We start from the raw sequence: 23,475 nt of genomic DNA, 5'->3' as shown, positions 1-23,475 counted from the left end.
AGAGTTGTGTTAGCATTGGCTGTTAGTCAAGATTTGGAAATTGAACAACTAGATGTGAAGGACTGCATTTCTCCATGGTGACTTGGAGGAAGAGATCTATATGGAACAACCCGAGGGTTTCAAAGTTAAAGGTAAAGAAGATCTTGTCTACAGGTTGAGGAAAAGCTTGTAAGGACTCAAGTAAGCGCCTAGACAATGGTACAGGAAATTTGACTCATTCATATAAGCAAATGGGTACAGTAAGACTACTTATGATTATTGTGTTTTCATCAAGAGATACAATGTTAATGATTATGTTATTCTTCTACTCTATGTTGATGATACTTAATTGCAAAAATTGAGAAGCTCAAAAGGGATTTGAACAAGTCTTTTGCAATGAAGGATTTGGATTCAGTGAAGTAGATCCTAGGCATGGAAATCACAAGTGACAGAAAGAACATAACACTTTGGTTATCACATGAGAAGTACATTGAGAAGGTATTTGAGAGGTTTGCAATGAAAAATGCAAAATTGGTTTCAGTTCCACTTGCAGGTCATTTCAAGTTGAGTTCTAAACAATGTCCTACAAGTGAGAAAGAGAAAGATGAAATGAAGAATGTACATTATGCCTCCACAGTTGATAGTCTTATGTATGTCATGGTATGTACAAGACCGGACATAGCACACGCAGTTAGTGTTGTTAGTCGGTATCTCTCCAACCCTGAAAAAGAACATTGGTTGGTTGTTAAGTGGATTCTCAGATATCTTTGAGGCTCTTCGAAAGCACGTGTATGCTTCAGAAGTGATACTCCTATTTTGGAAGGCCTTACAGATTCTAATATGGCGGATGATGTTGATTCAAGAAAATCCGTATCAGGTTTTTTGGTTACCTTTGCAGGCGGTGTTGTTTCGTGGCAGTCAAGGTTACAAAAGTGTGTTGCTTTGTCTACTATATAAGCTGAGTATATTGCAACTACTAAGGCATGTAAAGAGGTGTTATAGATGAAGAAGTTCCTACAAGAGTTGGGCCAAAAACAAGAGAAGTTTACTTTGTTTTGCAACAGTCAAAGTGTCATTCATCTCTCAAAGAATTCAGCTTTTCATTCGAGATCCAAACACATCAACGTGAGATATCATTGGATACGTGATGTGCTTGAGGCAAAAGAGCTGGACTTGGAGAAGATTCATACAAGTGAGAATGATGCCGATATGTTTACGAAGTCCTTGTCTAAGGACAAGTTTGAAGATTGTCGGGAGAGAGCGGGTTTATTGGAGCTTACGAAGTTGCGCTAACGGGGGATATTTGTTGGGTCAACTTATTTGGCAGTTGGGCCTGACAAATTAATAAAGCCCATTACGGCATATTTAATTAAAGAAAAAAAACACAGTAGTTGGGTTTTAGTTCTCTCTCCCTCTTCTTCCATTGAAGCAGCAATTACTCCATTGAAGCAACATGTTCTTCTTCTAATTTCCTTTATCCCTTCTCCATTTGGTTAGTCATCTTTAGTGATGATGATAATGATAATGTATGTGAATGACAAGTTAGGATGAGGTTAATTGATAACTTTTATTATATTACTTCTAGGCTTGTATTGAACAACACTGTATACCCATTTGATATAGTGGATGATTTAAGTGGCCGAAGTGTCCCGTAGTTTTGCCTAATTTGGGTTTTTCACGTAAAATTTTGGTGTTTTGCTCTCTATTTCTTTGATTGTTTGATGCTCAATTGAATTGACTTCCTATTTGATTATACAGGAGGGGGAAAATTGTTAGGCATTTGTTGTAGCTTGTCTATTTCTAGATTGCTAAACATGTGTTATTATTCTGGATTTCTCTATTACTATATTTTTATCTTTATTCCCGATTTATCGGGTACCCGATCCCCGACGGGTACCCATTATCCGATTAAAAAACTTACAAGATTATAAAGATTAAAGAAAAAAACATAACTTTAATCATTTTAAAATTAGTAATATAGAAATATTAAAAATACAAATAATATCATTACTTACCTATATACTTATTTTGTAGATCTTGAGAAAAATAATATAGAATAGATAAAAAATAGAATATAATTGAAAAAAATTATGAATGTGAAAAATGATAAGAGATAAGCAATAAATATATATATATATATATATATATATAAATATAAATATAAATATAATTATAAGTATAAATATAAATATATAAATAATGTTTAAAGTCAATAAGTGCATTATTCTCTTTTTTAATAATTATTTTTTCTCTCCTAATATATATATATAATAAATTCAATAATTTCAAGTGATTTAGCAATTAAAATGTTTACATTTTATGCTTAAAACTAGTGTTGGAATCTCAAAATATACAATTTTAAAGAATGAATTTTTGACTATAAATATATTTTATCTTATATTTTTTACTTTCCTAATTATTTTTTCTCTATTTTTTTATAAATATATATATAATATTTTCTTTATTAGTATAAATATTTTTTGATTAATAAAAAAATTAACTAATTATTAATAAATTTTAAATACTAAATATATACATACACAAAATAATAAAATTATTTCAACAGTCTCAAGTAGTCTAGCGGTTAAGGAGTTCACATTTCATGCTTAAGATCAGGGTTTAAATTTTCAAGAATGCATTATTGACTATAATATATGGTGATGCAACTTTTAAACAAATGATACAATGCATCTAAAAGAGTGAGGTCGAAATTATGGTTGGTTTGGCGAGTATTTGAAAATGTAAGGTCACGAGATTGAGGTCAGATGGTGGGTGATTTATTGAGTTTGAGGTAGGAATTTGTGGTTGGTTTAACAAGCATTTGAAAGTATGAGGTCATGAGATGAAAGTCGGGTGGTGGGTGGTTTGTCGAGTGTGAGGTCGGAATTAGTGGTTGGTTTAGCTAGCATTTGAAAGTGTGAGGTCGGGTGATGGGTGGTTTGTCGAGTGTGAGGTCAAAATTAGTGGTTGGTTTGGCGAACATTTGAAAATGTGAGGCAACAAAATGGAGGTCGAGTGGTAGGTGGTTTGTTGAGTGTGAGGTTGAAATTAATGGTTGGTTTGACGAGTATTTGAAAGTGTGAGGTCACGAGATGAATGTCGGGTGGTGGTTATTTGTTGGTTTGACATTAGATAAGAGGTTTGTGATCAAATTGTGATTGGTTGTTAATTTGTTGAAGTGGGAGTAAAAGAGAGATTGACTAAGATTGGTGAGTGTTTTGTCAAGGGATAGAGGCATATGAAAAAGTATGAGTCACAAGATTATGGTCAGTGGGTGGTTTGCCGAGAGAATAAAGAGACATATAAAAAAGTGTGAGTCACAAGATCAGGGGTCAATTGGAAGGTTAGTGGTTGAGTTTGACGAGATATAAGAGGCATATGAAAAAATGTGAGTTATAAAATGATGGTCAATTGAGAAATTAAGTGAGTGTCGATGTAATAAAATATATGTTAATATTAAGTTTAAGATTAAACTTTATTTTTACAAACTAAAATTAATTTTAAATTAATTAAATTTAAATAATATTAATTTTATTTAAAATATTTATAAATAAATATTATTTTATATATATTCTTGTATTCGTGGAAATGCATTGCTAGTTAAAATTATAAAATAATAACTGTAATAAAAAAAATGTATTCACCCATTCTCAAATAATTATTATTTAATAAAAATATTTTAATATAATATATAATAATTTTAATATTTAAGACAGTCAATTACAATTTAGTTAGAATTACTTAGATAATGCTAGTTCTATTTTATAATTGTTTTATTATAAACTTGAGGTTTTGTGTGAGAGTTAATTTAGTTTTTTTTTAACATTTATCATATCAATATAACGAATAAATCATCAATTGAAATAATAAAATATTTTTATTTTATTTTTTTATTATTTTATTTTTAAATACATAAACAAAATTACAAAACTCAATATCATACCATAACATTTTTTTTCTTTTGATTTCAATTTTTGAATCAAATTCTTTTTATTTTAATTTATCGTCAAATTCAGTATTCTATCAAAACATTAATTTTTTACTTATTACTAATAAAATAATATTTTATAATAAAAAAATTAACAATCACAATAATAGTGTAAGCCAATTAATATATATAGAAATTATTAAACATACAAAAAGAAGGAATAATTTGAGAATTAAAGAAAAAACTATTAATTATTCTATAGTAAAATACTCTTATTTAGTATTTTATGATATTTTAATAATATTAAAAATATTTTTATAATTTTATCCCAATAATATAAATAATGATCTAAGATAAAACAAATTCTAGTAGTTCTCGATAAGGTCATGAATGCATAACCATTCAAATCCTATCTTATACCCAAAATATTTTTTTAATATATTTTCTCTTTTTTTCCTAAGATATTATATACATTCCAATATTAATTATTGAAAATAAATATATATATATATATATATACTTCATTTTTAAAATATTAGGATTATCGGGTGATTAATTTGGATATATATGTGAAAGTAAATGGATATTTTGGTCGAATTTTCGGTGACCAACCCATAAACTTCAAACAGTTAAAAATAAAATTAAAAATATTATAGGTAAGTTTCTAACTTGCAACCTAACAAAAACAAATAACACTCTTTAAACAACTAGGCTAATAACACAATATATTTTAAATTCAACACCAAAGATGAACGTGGGACATTTTAACCATATAAGTTCAACTTTTTAAGTTAATTTGTTGAAGTGGGAGTAAAAAAGAGGTTACTAATATTTGTGTTTGTCAAGATATAAAGAGGCATATGAAAAAAAATATGAGTTACAAGATTAGAGTAAAGGGTGGTTAGTCAAGAGGATAAAGAGGTATATGAAAAAATGTGAATCACAAGATAAAAGTCAATTGGGGGTCAGTGGTTGAGTTTGACGAGGGATTAGAGGTGTGTCATTAAATGAGGTCGACTAAGATTGATTGGTGGTTTGCTAAGAGGATAAAAAAAACGTATGAAAAAATGTGAGTCACAAGATGAGTGTGAATTGAGGGATTAATTGGTGTCAAGAAAATAAAATATATGTTAACTTAAACTTAATTTTTATAAACTATTTATTTTAAATTAATAAAATTTACCTAATATTAATTTTATCTAAAATATTTATAAATAAAATAATATTCAAAACGGGATTAGCATATAAAATCTCAACTCAATTTCATTGTAATAAATAAAAATGAAATTATCATTCACCCTTCTATAATGGAAATTAGTTTTAAGAACCCCACAAGAAAAACATTGGATTTGAGAGAATATTCGAAAAATATTGTCTATATTATAAACTACAAAAAATATTTTAACTAAAATAATTTATAATATAAATAAATTAATAAATTAAATATTTATTTTAATTAATAATATGATTAGTTTGAAAACATAATTAGGATTTACCGTTGTGTTATTGAAAAATTAAGAAATAATATGAATAGTATTTGAAAATGTTTTTTATTTTTAAACTTTAGTTACTAATTTTTGTACAAAATAAAAATAAAAAAAAGTTCCTTACATTTTTATATATTATTTGTATGTGTTTTTTTATGTCTAATTTTTATCTATCTATTGATTAACTCATTTTCAAACTTAATCTTATATTTTTTTTTGTTAAAATTTAAAATAAAAAAAAATAATATTATTAATCTTCTAATTTATCTTAACTTCGTGATATTCTTAAGTCTCTAAATAAATGCACATCTCATTGTCTTTCAAGAACAAGTACCAATAGACTGTTCATCTAACAATTTTAGAGACTATTATATATATATATATATATATATATATATATATATATATATATATATATATATATATATATATATATATATATAATTTGTTTAATTTTTTTATTCTCTTATATTATATTATGTCCTCTAATCATTCATATATTATAAATGATCAACTAATTAAAAAATAAAAATCATGTATTTGTACATTTATATTTACTGCAAATGAGAAAGCTCCCCTTTTTTTTATAAATAACAAGTTATATGGAACAAAAGCTTGTAATGTTAAATGTTACTTCAAGTTTACATTTTTACTACATTTTAGTTTCTACTTCTACGAGTAATTGATTTACACAACCCCAAAAAAAAAAAGAAAGAAAAAAGGGGTAAAGAGAGGATGAAAGAAAGAATCGATTTTTACCGTTTAGTGTTTGTCGGAGTCATTTCTTGGCCAGTTTCTTTGCTATTCTCAATGGCGCCTCTTCTTTACCTCTCTTTCTTTTCCCACTTACAATTCTCTCCGGCGACTTCTTTCCTCCCTTTGACCCACTTTTCTTCTTCTCCTCCTCCACCTCTTTCTTCCGGCCCTTTGGTTTCTCCGGCGGACTCTTGCTTACTATCCTCTTCAGAAACTCAACAACCCCTTTCTTCTTATTACGATTATCGACGTCGCCGGATCTTTTCTTCTTTTCCAATATCGGTTTATCATTTTGGGTATTCATCCCTCTCTTCAAGCTCTTCACACTGCTAATGATATTAACTTGTTTGTTCTTCTCTTTTGTTATTATCGGAGCCGGAGTTGTAGATTTTCTTTTATCCTCCACGTTTTCTTTCTTGGCAAGAACCGAACTTCGTCTTCGACAAACGACCACAACCGGCGCAACAGAAGGTTCCTTCTTGGCTTCCGGTAAGGGAGGTTTAGGTACTGATGGGTTGTTGTTATCCTTGAGATGTTTTAAGACTAGATCGCGAAGTATGTAAGAAGCGGCGGATTCCGACGAGGTTTTCGGAAAAGATACGATTGCATTGGTGAAAAAGAGAAGAAGGTCGCGGTAGAATTTCTTCACGTTTGTTGAATAAGAACCGTCGTCAATCCTTGATCTAATACTCTCAAGATCCACGTGCTGCCGGACCACCTTGTCCCGACGACCACAAATATCAAAATTAAGAGATTATTTAAAATTGTTTTTTATAAGTTCAATAAAATAATTATAAGACTATAAAATTAATTAAAAAATAATAATAAATTATATTATTATAAAATTTATATTAACTAAATTAATTATATTTAAATAAATAATATTTTTTTAATTTATAAATATAAATTTGTTTTACTTAATTTGAAATGATATAAAATTGTAAAATTAAAAATATTTATAAACTCATAAATTATAAAATTTTATTATTATAAATTTAAAATCATAAAAAATTAACAATTTAATAATTTACTTAAAATCAAAACAGTTAAATTTCTTTAAAATCATAAAAATTAACTCTATATTTTAAAAAAAAAATACTAAATATCATACAAATAAAATAGTCCAAAAGCAGGTGAAAAGCCCGTTATATAGTAAAACTATTGGCCCAGTGGGCCATATAAAAATAAATAAGATGGGCCCTGAAATAAAGCCCGCCCATTTACAAACAAAAGATTGGATATAAAAATTTAGAATTAAAATAAATAAATATATTTATATAATAAAATATTTGTTTTTTCTTTAAATAAATAATGTCAAAGTAAACTTGTAACAGGCCATGAAAATAATCGAAATCAAACAAGGGTATAAAAGTAAAATGATTTTTTTGAAGTCAATCGGACGGTGGATATTAGTTGGACGCAAAGATCATGAAACGTACCTGACTCACCTGCCGGCGTTCTATCATACGAATCTGTTTATGCGACCTGATAACGTCTAATAACTCAACCAACGGCTGAGATCTAATCTCCATCTTCCCGTCGCTGGTCGCCGGAGATACTGTCGTCGTCGTCGTCGTCGTCACCGTTTTTCTTAACTCGAACTCAGTGGTTTGAATCGATAACTCAGCTGAGTTAACTCTCTTCTCATCTTCCTGATTCAATCTCCGTTTATTTCCATCATATTGTCCAATTGTCGCCGAACTATCATCGATAAAATCCGACGAATTCGAATGGCGGTTGTTAGCGGCGGCGACGGATACCTTTTGCGACGGCGACGGCGATTCTGTTTCAGTCAGATCTAGATTCTTCACGTCGTGATCTCCGCTTATATCGTTCTCATCTTCTTCCAATCTCTTCACCTCTAACTGCAATCTCCTAAGCAATTCACGGATCGGAATTTATCAGATCCAAACGTAATTTCATAACATCGTCAAAGTTTTACGTAGAGAATAATAGGTTGTAATATTAAAATTTGAATTCCATAAACAAATGATTACTGGATCGAAAGATCGGATTGATGAACTTGTTCCTTGAGCTCAAGAACTCTCAGTTTCCGAAGCTTCTCTAGCCAGGAAATGACAACAACGTCGTCTTCTTCTTCTTCTTCGTTAGAATCGTCCATAAACCGTCGATTGAGGTCATGGAATTTGGACTTACAGGCTTCAGATGATAGTAGATTGATAGGAAGAGAACTTCGAACCTGGATTTCCATGGCGACGGTTTTCCAATCTCTTCTTCCGTAGCGTTCTACCGCACATGCTAGTAGTAATTCCTCCCGCGTCGTCCAGTCAATTGATTTCTTTGCATCCTCCATCGATTTTGTATTTTCGTCAGTTAACTCCTTCCCTCCCTCGTCTGTCTGTAAGTTTTTCAAAATCTAGGGTTTCGATTTTTCAATTTCTCTCTCTATATCTATCTATATAATATATATACATACATATATATGTATCTGTATCTCTGGCCTAGTTGGTCTTCTTCTTGGGCTCGCTCGGGGAATCTTTACTCTTTATAGCTTTTTTTTTATTTTATTTTATAATTCTTCACTGAAAAAAATGTATTTTTGGGTTTAACTAATTTGAATCAAATAATATAAGGTCTATTTTACAATTTTACCCTTCTTTAACCCAGTTTTTACAATTTTACCCTTCTTTTTAACCCATTTATTTTCAGTTATTTATCTTTGCAGTTAATTTTAATTTTTTAGAACGTTGAGTTTCGTTTTTAATTCTGAACCAAAAACCTTTAAGAGATTAGGATATCTTTTTCTTGTTATCATTAGGCTAGAAGAATAATTAAAAAAAAATACGGGTTACTATTTTTTCCAAGCAAACTTAACTCCGGTCGAAGTTCTATAGGTTTCGGTATATTAGTATTGATATGATTACATCTTAATCACCCTCCTTAGTATTACAAATTTTTTTTTTCCACTTCAGTTGAGTAAAATTTTATAGGCATTTTTAGTAAGTTACTCCTAAATATTTATTTATATTAATCGTTTTTTAACTTATTATATATATGAGGTACTTATAAATAATTAATAATTAATATCAATTTGATTACCAAATTTAAAGAAACTATGGTTTGGTTTTGATTATCAATTTTTTAAAATTCGATAATTAAATAAGTGATATTGAATTTTTATTTATTTATTTATAAATGTCAATGTTTGAAACCGTTAATAAAAAAAATTAATTTAATCGATAAAAATTTTAAATTATAAGGTTCGAAAGAAAAAGTATTCAATTTTAGTTGGGCTCTCGAAAAATAAATTAATGATATTTCATACTTTTGATTTACTATTTAAATATAAACTATTGATGGTAGATTATTGAGATTAAAAACTATCTCTCCTGAGTTAATCATTTTCACATTGAATGCTGAAAGTATATTTATTTCAATGTTTACTTACAAAAACTTTTATTTACACTAAATATTGGCCCAAATTAGTTATTGTGGTGCCCTAAAATGTGAAATCGAATTTAAATATATATTTAAAAATGAACAAATCATATATTTGATTTTTATAAGAAGAAAATTAGTTAAGTTGAAATAAAGTGGTTTGATTATACATTTTCATGTTATTTTTTTTATTGAATAAACTCTAATTAAAAAATATTCATTATATATTGTGACGTATAAATTAAGTAAAAGTATTTTAATTTAAGTTTATCCTATATTAGAATTTTGATATTTATTGCAGCTCCCTATATGATATAGTGCTTAAAATATGGACATTTATTTCTTCACGCATCAATCAAAAGGGAAATTTTTATTTAACTCTTTCTAAATGAATCAAAACAATAATTTCTCATTTAATGAATCAAAAATATCATTCTTTCTTCGATCCAATATATGAATTAAGTTTTAATTTATTAAAAAATCTTTTAAAAAACTTTAAAACAATCAAATTAATCACAATTTAAAACTTTCATGGTGTTTATAAATATGGGGAAGAAAATGTTGGTTTAAGTTTAAATATTACAGGCCCAAATGAATTCTTTATTATTAGGCCCATGATCTGGTATTTTTATTTCCAAGATCCAATAACAATTGCTTGAGGGGCCCTACTTATGTATTTATAATTCAGATCCAATATAATTTAACTTCTGAAGCCCAATGAAAATAAATGAGTTCCAAAATACAACTAACACAAATAAATTACATTTTATCAAAAAAAAAAAAATATTAAATTCATCATATTAAAAAATTTATAAAAAAAATTCTTATGCATATCTATTTAGTTGTTGGGTTTAGTTACTTTGGTATATCATCATGATCATCTCTTAGGCTTTGTTTGAATTGTTCGAAGTTAAAAGGTCTTTTCAAATCGTGGTTGTTGTTAGTTGTGGTAGGGCTGGTTTGATATTTGGTTATTGGGATAAAACTCATTTTTATCTTAAAACTAAAACTTCATTTTAACAATCTAATCAATAATTTTATCCATTTAAATACCAAAATTATACACTAATTTATTTTTTCTCTAAACCACTATTTTTTCACCTAAACCATATCCTCTAAATTCAGAGAGTAAATTAATCTTCAAATTTCTTTTTAGTTTTTAACCAACAATAATTTTTAAGAAGAAAATTCAAGTAAAACTCAAAAACTTTTTTCCTCGAATAAGCCCCATTCCTCGAACAAGTCCCGTAGTTTGATGTTTTATTTAAATAACTTTATTTATATTGGGATTATGTAGTGAAAACATTTAGAATTATATAATTAAAAAAATAATTATTTTTGATAGTTTTATGTATTTGATTAATAAAAGAATAAGCGAAATAATATTTAGTTATTTAAATATTATCCAAATAACACCAACCAAGAATGACTTAACAAATAGTGGTCCAAACTTTTTTCCAAAGTCAAAAAGATTTCTTCTTATTTTTTCAAAATCTCACACCCTCTAAGACCTTGTTTGAAACAAATTTCAAACACAATTTTAATTGGATATGAATTCCGATTTTTATTTTATTTTTTCTGTTGAAGATCATTTAAACTTTCCTTAAAGTAACAATGCTAAAAGGAGATAAAGAGATCTAGAAAAAATGTAAAATGAAGATAAATAAATAAAATTCTAGACTAACTATCTATATTATACATTGTTTTTTAGTGTAAGAGGTTAGCATTACACACATAGGCATCACTTTCATTTCTCTTTATATTTTTCCGAGATAAATGCTTCGTTGAGATTGTGGGTTGAATTATGAAAAAATTAAACAACCATTTATACTAAACACAATAATTTGGATGTCTTGAAGACAAAAAAATCAATTCAATTAATTATATTTTATGTTCTACTAAATAAATATATTAAGTTTATATTAATTTTAATCAAAGTAGTATAATTTAGTTGGTTATAAATGTTTTGTAAACACATATAGTGACTCTTAGAGATCAACTCTTGTCGGTACTTTTATTTTTCTGATTTTGTGAGGAAACCTAGATGGCCGTCTAACTGGTTTTATCTTAGAGTCGGTCCTCACTATACATATTAGAAAATGATTAAAATTATCATTATAATACCTCTTAGAATACGTTTTATTTTGTTTATAATATGGAATAAATCATGTTTTTAATAAGGTGTTACAATTATTTTTGTAAATAAAATAGTGTGTATAAATTAAATCAAATATATATCACTGTTTATAAAATATATTGATAATATGAAACAAATAAGAAAGATAAACTATATATATAGAACATTAATAACATTATCAAATATTTTAGTATGTATTATTTTTTTTATGTCACCATGGTGGAAGCAGTCACACATTAATTTTAGATCTGTTCTACAGAGAAATGAATTTTTATTTTGTTAGATTTGTATCACAACTTAGCATCTAATCTTGTAAATATATAATAGACAAAGATGAAAAATAAATGGGATCATTTTATTACTCCACTAATATACTTTGATTTAAAATAAACTAGCCCCAATCTTGTAAATATATAATATACAAAGATGAAAAATAAATGGGAACGTTATATACTTTGATTTCAAACAATAAAATGAAAAATAATTAAAAAATATTATTTTAAAACAACCCATTAAAAATTTTGGTCTTTTCAACCTTCTAATTAGTAAAATTACTATTTACTATGTTTGTTGCATTCCCATTTAAATTAATTTCTCTCTCCCATTCCCGGAAAATCAATCTTGGATTCATTAATAATAATAATAATAATAATAATAAACTTTGACCATAAAATTAAATATAATGTCCCACTTTTGTTTTCCATAATTTGTGTGACTAATAAGATTGGATTCCTACCAACCGTTGTATGATTTTGAATGTATTATCTAATTAATTATAAACATTAATTAACACCTTTTGTGTAACTTTAACTTTAATTTAGTACAAGCTTTTTTTAGAAAATTATTTTCTATAACTTTACAAAAATAATTATAAAATATAATTGTTTCACTTAGAATAGTTCATGCGAAAGAATTTTGATTAATATTAAACAAATAAAAGAATAAAAAAATTAGATCTAGACCTTGTTCAGTTATGGATTTTTTTTTTAAATTAAGAGAGAGAGAAAAATTGATTGATGGGTGATAATTTTGAGAAGGTAATAATTATTTTTTGGTAAAAAGACTTAAAGGGTATTGATATATATAAATAAAATATAAAATAATAATTTAAATTAGAGAGTATTTTAGTATTTTAATTAATAAAATAAGTGACGTGATTGCTGAGAAAATGATTAATTGAAAAATTAATTTGGTTTGGATTTTTTAAATAACCCAAGAACAAGACCCTAGATTTAATTATTAGATCTTCAAAGTATTATATATATATATATATATATAATTTATAAAATAAAAACAAAAATATATTTTTTTGTTATGGACCAAGAAGACTGATATTTGATATTTAATGGTGAATAAAATAAATAATTCATCATTTGGTATAATTAGTCCGTTTTGGATACAAACTTTTTAAATTATGAATTGATTTAGAATGAATGTGTCCTCCGTCAAATCTAGCACTTTATATCTCATAATTATTGACATCTTTCTAGACCTATCAAATCTTTGACATTAAGTTATCAATTTGGTATATATATATATTATATAATAGTTTCATTTGAAAATATTTATCATTCTTTAATTTAAAGGATTCATTATCTAGAAGTAAATTTTTTTATTAATAAAAGCATGCCCAGAACCTATTAAAATAATTTAAATAAAATAGTTTTTGTCTAAGTAATTTTGTTTTCTACAAATTTAATCAAGTTAATGTAATGAATTATGATTGTGTAACTTGAATTTAAAAAAATTATAAACCTATTTGTCAATCAATCAAATATAGATTTGAAATAGATGAGTGCAAGTATAGTCATCATATTGATGCATAAATTAATTAGTCCACAAATGCAACCCAAATGTCTATCCAACATACTTGTTGATAAGATAATTAAAAAAAAGAAAAGATAGATAATGATGATGTAAACCATATTTAAATGTGTAGTCATTAATTGAACTACTTTTGGATGTTTATACAAAGATTGTTTAAGAAAAAATATATTTTATATTTAGAATGCTTAAGTTAATAGGAAAAATTATGACCACGTGTAAGGCATAAACAAAATTGAAAAAAAAGAATCAAATCTAACTGATCAATATAATTATAAATCGATACAAGTTGAATAGTTATTTTATTACATAAGTTATTAGATTTTTATTTAAAAGAACGCTTCTAAATTAGTTTTTTATCATTATATAGAGTAATGATAGAGAGTGAAAAAAAATTTGACAGAAATATATAAGGAATAAGGTGTCACTTTCTAAATGGATTGAAAATCTATATATCTATATATATATATAATGATACTTAAATTTTAAAGTGTCCGGATTGTCGGTAAAGAGCTGTGGTTAATTTGGATATATGTGAGAGTAAATGGATATTTAAGTCGTATTGTTGGTTAGGGTGTTCAATATTTGGTCTGAACCGAATATCTGACCGAATTTAAATTCACCGAATTCGAATAAACCGAATTCGAATTTCATTTTCGGTTTTCGAATCGAATTTCAAACCAATTCGAATTTAAATACGGTTTTCGAATTGGTTTTCGAGTTTGGGTTTCAACTCGAAAACCAAACTGAAAACCGAATTCATTTTTTATTATTTATTCTTCCAAACTTAACTTAAAAATAAGTTCAAAATAATCAAACTAGAATATTTTGAATTAAGATTTATAATAAAAGAAAAAAATGAAACAAAAACACTAGTGGTCTAGTGGTAGAATAGTACTCTATCATGGTATAGACCCCGGGTTCAATTCTTGGTTGGTACATTTTATTTTGAGTTTAAAATAAAAGAAAATTGAATTCGGTTTGAATTCGAATTATTCGAAGTTCAAACCGAATATAAAATTCGAATTTGGGTCGGTTTAATTAGAATTTATTCGAATTTGGTTCGGTTTTCGAATTGACAAAAAAAAAACAAAAAATCGAAGAAACCGAATTGAGGAACTCGAATAACCCAAAACCGAATCAATGAACACCCCTATTGTTGGTTGACCCGCCCAAAAACTTAAAACGGTTAAAAATAAAATTAAAAATGTTATAGGTATTATTCAAACTTGCAACCTAACAAAACAATTACAAACCTTTTAATCAACTAGACTAATAACACTTTATATTTTAAATTCAACCCAAAATTTGATAAACGCGTGACATTTTAACAATATAAGTTCAATGTTTTAACTGACTAATCTATATACATATATAATGATACTTAATTTTTAAAGTGTCTGGATTGGCGGATCGAGAGTTGTGGATAATTTAGATATATGTGAGAATAATGAATACTAGGGTCGGATTGTGGGTTGACCCGCCCATAAACTTAAAACGGTTAAAAATAAAATTAAAAATGTTATAGGTATGGTTCAAATTTGCAACCTAACAAAAATAAGTACAACCTTTTAACCAATTAGGCTAATAACACTTTATATTTTAAATTCAACTAAAAATTTGATAAACGCGTGACATTTTAACAATATAAGTTCAACTTTTTAACTAACTAATATATATATATATAATGATGCTTAATTTTTAAAGTGTCTGGATTGCTGGGTCGAGAGTTGTGGTTAATTTGGATATATGTGAGAGTAAATGTATACTTGGGTCGGATTGTGGGTTGACCCCGCCCATAAACTTAAAACGTTAAAAATGATATAGGTATGGTTTGCACTTGCAACCTAACAAATTAAGTACAACCTTTTAACCAACTAGACTAATAACACTTTATATTTTAAATTCAACCCAAATTTTGATAAACGCATGACATTTTAACAATATAAGTTCAACTTTTTAACTAACTAATCTATATATATATATATAATGATGCTTAATTTTTAAAGTGTCCGGATTACCGGGTGGAGAGCTGTGGTTAATTTAAATATATGTGATAGTAAATGGATACTTGGGTCGGATTGTGGGTTGACCCGCCCATAACTTTAAAACGGTTAAAAATAAAATTAAAATGCTATAGGTATGGTTACAATTTGCAACCTAACAAAACAAGTACAACCTTTTAACCAACTAGGCTAATAACACTTTATATTTTAAATTCAACCCAAAATTTGATAAACGCGTAACATTTTAACAATATAAGCTCAACTTTTTAACTAACTAATATATATATATATATAATGATGCTTAATTTTTAAAGTGTCCGGATTGCCGGGTCGAGAGCTGTGGTTAATTTGGATATATGTGAAAGTAAATGGATACTTGGGTCGGATTGTTGTTTGACCCTTCCATAAATTTAAAACGGTTAAAAATAAAATTAAAAATGTTATAGGTATGGTTTGAACTTGCAATCTAACAAAACAAGTACAACCTTTTTAACCAACTAAGCTAATAACACTTTATATTTTAAATTCAATCCAAAATTTGATAAACGCGTGACATTTTAACAATATAAATTCAACTTTTTAACTAATTAATCTATATATATATATAATGATGCCTAATTTTTAAAGTGTCCGGATTGTCGGGTCGAGAGCTGTGGTTAATTTGGATATATGTGAAAGTAATGGATACTTGAGTCGGATTGTGGGTTGACCCCGCCCATAAATTTAAAATGTTAAAAATAAAATTAAAAATGCTATAGGTATGGTTCGAACTTGCAACTTAACAAAACAAATACAACATTTTAACCAACTATGCTAACAACACTTTATATTTTAAATTTAACCCAAAATTTGATAAACGCGTGACATTTTAACAATATAAGTTCAACTTTTTAACTAACTAATCTATCTATATATATATAATGATGCTTAATTTTTAAAGTGTTCGGATTGCCGGGTCGAGAGCTGTGGTTAATTTGGATATATATGAGAGTAAATAGATACTTGGGTCGGATTGTGGGTTGACCCGCCCGTAGGTATGGTTCGAACTTGCAACATAACAAAGCAAATACAACATTTTAACCAACTAAGCTAATAACACTTTATATTTTAAATTTAACCCATAATTTGATAAACGCGTGACATTTTAACAATATAAGTTCAACTTTTTAACTAACTAATTTATATATATATATAATGATGTTTAATTTTTAAAGTGTCCGGATTGTCGGGTCGAGAGCTATGGTTAATTTGGATATATGTGAGAGTAAATTGATACTTGGGTCGGATTGTGGGTTGACCCGCCCATAAACTTAAAATGGTTAAAAATAAAATTAAAAATGCTATAAGTATGGTTCGAACTTGCAACCTAACAAAAACAAGTATAACTTTTTAACCAACTAGACTAATAACACTTTAGTTTTTAAATTCAACCCAAAATTTGATAAACGCGTGATATTTTAACAATATAAGTTCAACTTTTTAACTAACTAATCTATATATATAATGATGCTTAATTTTTAAAGTGTCCAGATTGTCGGGTCGAGATCTGTGGTTAATTTGGATATATGTGAGAGTAAATGGATAATTGGGTCGGATTGTGGGTTGACCCGCCCATAAAATTTTTACCGTAATATTTATTTCACGGTTTTTTATATTATTTCTCGTGCAAATGCACGGGATACATACTAGTTTAATAAAAGAGATAAATTTCAGATTTTCATTCCAATTAAAAAGTGACACCACATTCCCTGTACATTTTTGTCAAATTTTCTCCTTTATTATATTATATATATATATATATATATTATTTTTTCAATAATTAAACTGATAAACCGATAAAATTAAATCGACGTTTGACATCGACGGATGAATAATTTGAAAACAAACACCAACAGTTGGGATAATTTTTTTGTTGAAAAAATCGATATAACCAAACCGTTTACACTCTTTCAAGATCATGTTTCCTCATTTAAAAAATAATAATAATTTGTTGAGTTTAAATTTAATTTTTAAAAATATTGAAAAAGTATAACAAAATATATATGTAGTTAGTTAAAAGATTTATTTATTTATATTTTTTAAAAATCAAGAATTTAAACTTAGGGAAGATGATGAACTGTTTAATACAAACTGTTCTGAAATACAATTTAATCAATGAATACAAATATAATAACTAACTAATTAAAAATACATTATCATTTTATCCCCCAAATCAAATTATTAAATTAGGTGCATCCATTAATTGTATTAGATTACATAAACATTTGAATGCATCCATCCATTTTTTAGGCATCTTGATATTTATATTAATAAAGTTAATAGACTTCTAATAATACCAAAAATATATTATTTCCTATAAAAAAAAACCATTTTTACATTGTAATGATAGATCGCTTATCCTATGAAGAATATATTCGATCTAATTTATTAGTTAATCATTCATGTATATTCGATAATGTAGAGTTTATTTGTATCGCTATAATATAATTTTCTTTTAGTTTATTTAGCAAAATTGTTAGAGCTCTTTTTATAGTTATTTGTTACTATAATAATTTATGTCTAATAAGTTGAATATTTAACACAAAAATGTATTTTAATATTACAAAGTTAATATAATGATTATCAGGAAAAACAATTGACCACTCATCAATAAATTAATAAATTTACCTTAATAAACAAGAAACACAAGCCCACTACATGAAGTCAATCCGGTTCAACTAATATTAGAATAAGAAAATATATAAAAAAAAAAATTCAAATTAATAATATTGATTTCCTAAAACACCCTTTATTTTTATTTTATAATATTCATGGTCAAATAGAAGTCTTCAACGTGGGCCATCCATCAATGTACAAATATAAATGTCTAGTTTGATTAAATGTATTTAGTAAATTTGTTATTATTTAATTTATATAAATATATAGCTCATTTGAGTGTGTTTTATACATTGAATTGATCCAAATTATCATAAATACTTGTTCATTCATGTATTATAGTATGTTTAGTTTTGTTTATTTAAATAATTTATTTGTTTTACACTATTATAGCACCTTATTGCTTATTCAAAATTATAAGTGGAATTAAACTAATACAAGATCTATTTGAACATTATAGAGTTATAAGAATAAAATCATGGATTATTTTGATTAAGTTTAAACAAACTATTGTTACATAACTTTCTTTATAATTTTTTTTTAATTAAAGATAACTAGAATGACATTCCACAATCATTATCTCCCGTTTTCATTCAAAGTACTCTCAGTTCAAATCAAACTCGTGACAATTTGATATCTTAAGCCGACTATTATTACTGGTCTACTTTGGTGTGGTCTACCTTGGTGGAGAATATTTTCTAACTAAACCAATAATATGGATCATTAATTGAGACCATCAAGTAAATTAGAAATTATTGTTTATTCATCATAACCTCAATTCTATTACCCAAATATTTTCGATAAAATACAATAAAATTTCTCATATATTTTATAATTTCACAAATCAAAAGAAGATGTGATGTTTTGAATGTTCTTTGTTTGTTCGATCATAAGAAAGATCAAATTTCGAAGGGTTATATACAAGAGGCGTGTATTTCCCTCTTATCTCGTCTTTAAAATAGAATATTAAGTTAATTATAGAGTAAGATATAGAGATAGATTGTGATAATAAATAAATTAAAGGTGACATAAATCATTGGATGAAATAAAATAATGGTATAGTTGAAGGTGAACTTTCGAAATGGGTGATGTAATTAGTTTATGTTTGTTTTATTGTGATATTTTTAACTCTTAGAGGAGACATTTATTCTTATTTGGTGGGGACCTTGGTCGGTTTTATTTTCTATTGATCAAATTCCACATTTGTGTATCTTGCCTCTGCATATGCCTCATCTAAAATGGTAGAAATCATTACTTAAAACAAATTTGAAAGGAATGACCCCCACACATGCATTTGAATGACTAAGACAATTCATTGGAAATTTTGAAAATCTTTTTTTTTTTTTATTGAGGATTTGATTTTTACTAGAATATGTCAATAAAGTTATTTTCTAAAAAAAAACTAATATATATTTTTCTAAATTTGTATACTTTTAAAGTCTGGTTTGATATGATTTATTTTAACTTATTTGTAAGAAATTCACTATCAATATATCATCATTTTTTCATTAAAATCTTCTACTATAATATATAAACAAAAAAAAAAGCTTTATTATTTAAATATTTTCAAATATTATAAAATAAGAAAACTTTTATATTTATTCAATATAATTGATTTTTTTTTCTAAGTTTAGCATCATACGAGGCATAAATAATTAAATTAAAGTAGATACATCAAAAGTTGTGTAGCCATAAATAATACTTATAAATCAATTTAAGAACTTGTTTGATTTGATGTTATTTTAAATTAATTTGTTTAATAATTTAAATAAAATAAACATATCAAATTAACAAAGCCTCATTTCAATAAATATATATATATATATATTGGAATACACAACCCCATTTAATTGGATACCTTATTGCTTGTTTGATGTTTAGTTATTTGGGATTATCATTCATCTGATTAATACTTTTATCCATTTAAGTATTAAAACTATTATCAAATTTTATTATTTCTCTTTAAACTATTTTCTCTCACTTAAACCATATTGGCATATTCTTTAAATTCAAAAGATAAATTAATCTTTAAATTTTAAAAACTAGTTTTTTTTTTTACTTCCTCCTACAAGCTCCTCCTACAAGCCCTTGGCCCTTAGTGGATTAACCTATTTCATTTAACATGGTGAGTTGTTTTATTTTATAATCTGGAACTACCCATAAAAGTATCAAACATAATTAAATACTAGTAAATCAAACAAGCATTAAGATGTATTGAAACACACTCATAAGGGGCTCGTGACAAGTCACGTGCCACAGGGTGTGATACATATTCAATGATTTCATAATGAGGCTCTTTTGTACTTTAGAACCTCGTGTGCAGCTCATTATTGGTCCTGCCCCGAACGGTACCTATCTTTACCAGACACATATTCATCAAAATAATATTAATATTACTAATATTTTCATTTCATAAGCATGCCCCCCCAATTTAATTAAATTACAAAATAGTCAAACATATATTTCAAATAAAACCCAAAATTTAATTCATTTCCTATATTTTCATACCCTCGTCATAGAAACAAAACAATTAAAATCCCAAATTCATCTTAATATTTACAAAGACCATTCTCATCAAGATGCCAAAGAAGATGATTTCCCTTGTTGAGATGTGGACCGGGAACTAAATGGGAAGAACATTGGTCTTGTAACCGGTTTAATCACACCCCCACCTTTCTCGGTGCCGGCGCCGGCGCCGGAGGTGCTTGCCACGCGTTCACACGAAGGACACATGGTTAGGGTTGTGGCCGGAAGTTGCATTAGAAATGGGTTTGAATTTGAACTCTTTAATGCTCTTAGTTCTTGAAGCTCTTTATGAAGTCTTCTGTTTTCTTCTGTTAGGGTTTCACAACATCTCTTTAAATACTCACAATCTACTTCTGTTTGCTTCAGCTTTGTCCTGGCTCTTCTGTTCTGGAACCAGACCTCGACTTGACGAGGACGAAGTTGAAGCTGTTTAGCTAGGGCAAGTTTTTGTTTCTGCAATAAAAGTTGATTATTTTCAAATAAATCAAGATCCTATATCTTTTTCAAATAAAACATATATACATACTGGATTCAAGGTGTTATGTTCTTTGAAGCTTTCTTCTAGAAAAGCAGATTGTTCTTTAGACAGTCTAAGTTTCTTCCTCGCAAGTGCGTTTTCATTCTCTTCTTCTTCAGACGCTTCCCTAGCGCCGCCGGAGGGAAAACCACTTCTGAAAATACCGAAATCCATTTGAAAAGATGAAGCTGCACTGTTTGGAGAAGAAATTCCGACAAACCCATCTTCTGTTTCATCCTCTCTCCTGTTCATGTTAAGATTCATCCCACCACCTGATGAACAACCTCCATCAGAACTCCCTTGAAAAAATAGAGCACCGAGTAAGGTAAAATCTATTTTCTTTATTAAAATCAATGAAAGATGAAATAAAGTTACCATTTTCGGAGTGCCCATGAACAGGGGAGTGAGGAGGAAGGAGATTCAACTGGAGAGAGAGTAATTTATCCTTTTCAGAGTTGATTCCTAAGGCCATGCAGAGTCCAACTCCATGATTTCCGGTGGTGGGTAGGTTGGAATTTCGGTTTTCTGTGAATAAACAGGGAGGAATCGATGAATCTCCTAGGGTTAGACCAAGCTCCATTTTTGATAAAAAAAAATACCTGCAACTCTGGTAGAGAGAGAGAGAGAGTGGGGAAGAAGATGAAGAAGAAGGGGATTTGGAATTGGATCTGGTACATGTATAAAGAGACTTTATAGAGATTTATTTCTATGCACGTATAATAATTAAAGTTAAAAATAAATCATTCATTTTATAGCGCAGACTAATTTTACTTTACGCATGTCTTTAATTTAATAATCCTTTTTTAAACAAGTAGGCCTTGTTTGGTCTGTTTTTTTCTGATTTGAAATCTAGTTAGATATGATAAAATAATTTTTAGTGATTTGATTGAATTAATGATTAATGATATATATATTTAAAATTATATAGATTAAATTTAAGGTTTTATTATATTTGAGTTATTAAAATAATTTAAATATAAAAAAAATTGTTGATTGGGATGATTTTAACTAGGGTGTAATGTTTTATTTTTAGTAAATGACTTTATACATATTGATATATAAATAAAATAAAAAATAATAATTTAAAATAAATGATGTTTTAATATTTTGATAAATAAATTAATTAATTTAATCGATAAAAGAAAAAAAAAATATTTTTTTAATTTTTAAATAACCCAAAACCAAACCCTTAAAGTCTTATTCAATTTTAGGTTATTAAAATAACTAAAAAAATCAAATATTATTTAACTTTTTTTTTCATTCATTAAATCACAAAATTCATTAAATAAAATATTAAAATAGCGTTCTATTTAAAATTATTAATTTTATTTTATTTATATATATCAATATATTTTAAACTTTTTATCTTAAAATTATATTTACATTCTCAAAATAATGATTAATTTCTTTTTCCCACCAAACTTGTTATTATTTTAGTTTATTTTTTTTTAATAATTTTAACAAAATCAATTATTATTTTACTTATATATTACTAAATATATTATTTAAATTATTAATTTAAATATTAAATTATTCTCTACTTTTTTAAATATATATTTATAAAATTATATAATAATAACTTTTAAATTCTCTTAATAAAAAGTTACCAAATAAATTATTTAAATAATCATATGAATTATTCTAATAATATTTTAGTACACAAGCTCACTTAGGACTTGTTTGTATTGAAATCATTTAAATACTTTATTTGCTTTAAATTATAAAAAGTTGAATTATTTAATTGAAAAAATAAAGTTTATAACATTTAATTTTCATAGAAGGTATTTTAGTTTGATGTTAATTTTCTTATAATTTTTTATTCATTTTTGTTTGTATTGTGTTGTTTTTTCAATTATTTAATCATTAAATTTATCAATTAAATATTAAAATACTATTATTTTATTTTTATAAGATTTAAATTAAAAAATTACATTATAGGAATTCATTCAATTAAAAATTCAATTTTTTTTTTAATAATATTGTTTTTTTCAAATAAACACATTCAAAATCTCAAATAACCCAACATTTTATCTCTTTTTTTTTTTCAAATAAACCCAATCAAACCTAAAAAACCCAACGATAATCTTGTTTTTATTAAGAATTTTTAATTGAACTTTGTTGGAATAATAATTATATAATTATTTTTTTTTAAAAATTTATAAAGCAAACTAGCTAATTTTCTAGTAATATTCAGCGAAGAGATCCTAATTGTCATGGTTATGCGAGTTTAGAGAAATGAGAAAATTATCAGTATATATTTT

At 26.5% G+C, this 23,475-nt stretch overlaps 2 protein-coding genes across 6 annotated transcripts; both read right to left on the bottom strand.

The window, feature by feature from the left end:
• Positions 1 to 5,995: 5,995 nt before the first annotated feature.
• Positions 5,996 to 8,641, bottom strand: LOC124918996. Of its 4 annotated transcripts, none has more exons than XM_047459089.1 (3): positions 8,148 to 8,641; positions 7,599 to 8,025; positions 5,996 to 6,874 (listed from the first exon to the last, which is right to left on the bottom strand). In XM_047459089.1, exons 1-3 carry the CDS (start codon positions 8,462 to 8,464, stop codon positions 6,173 to 6,175), a joined length of 1,446 nt encoding a protein of 481 aa, XP_047315045.1. In that variant the 5' UTR covers positions 8,465 to 8,641; the 3' UTR covers positions 5,996 to 6,172. The 4 variants fall into 4 exon arrangements, with proteins under 4 accessions (XP_047315045.1, XP_047315046.1, XP_047315047.1 ...); XM_047459090.1 differs by having other exon boundaries at positions 5,996 to 6,868; XM_047459091.1 differs by having other exon boundaries at positions 7,590 to 8,015; positions 8,351 to 8,641.
• Positions 8,642 to 20,684: 12,043 nt separating this feature from the next.
• Positions 20,685 to 21,858, bottom strand: LOC124921724 (homeobox-leucine zipper protein HAT14-like). 2 transcript variants are annotated; one of them, XM_047462415.1, is made up of 3 exons: positions 21,590 to 21,858; positions 21,224 to 21,513; positions 20,685 to 21,150 (listed from the first exon to the last, which is right to left on the bottom strand). In XM_047462415.1, exons 1-3 carry the CDS (start codon positions 21,792 to 21,794, stop codon positions 20,746 to 20,748), a joined length of 900 nt encoding a protein of 299 aa, XP_047318371.1. In that variant the 5' UTR covers positions 21,795 to 21,858; the 3' UTR covers positions 20,685 to 20,745. The 2 variants fall into 2 exon arrangements, with proteins under 2 accessions (XP_047318371.1, XP_047318372.1); XM_047462416.1 differs by having other exon boundaries at positions 21,224 to 21,486.
• Positions 21,859 to 23,475: the final 1,617 nt, after the last annotated feature.

This window comes from Impatiens glandulifera, chromosome 1, assembly GCF_907164915.1.
Source record: "Impatiens glandulifera chromosome 1, dImpGla2.1, whole genome shotgun sequence".
NCBI lineage: Eukaryota > Viridiplantae > Streptophyta > Magnoliopsida > Ericales > Balsaminaceae > Impatiens > Impatiens glandulifera.
This window is presented reverse-complemented; position numbering and strand designations above follow the sequence as displayed.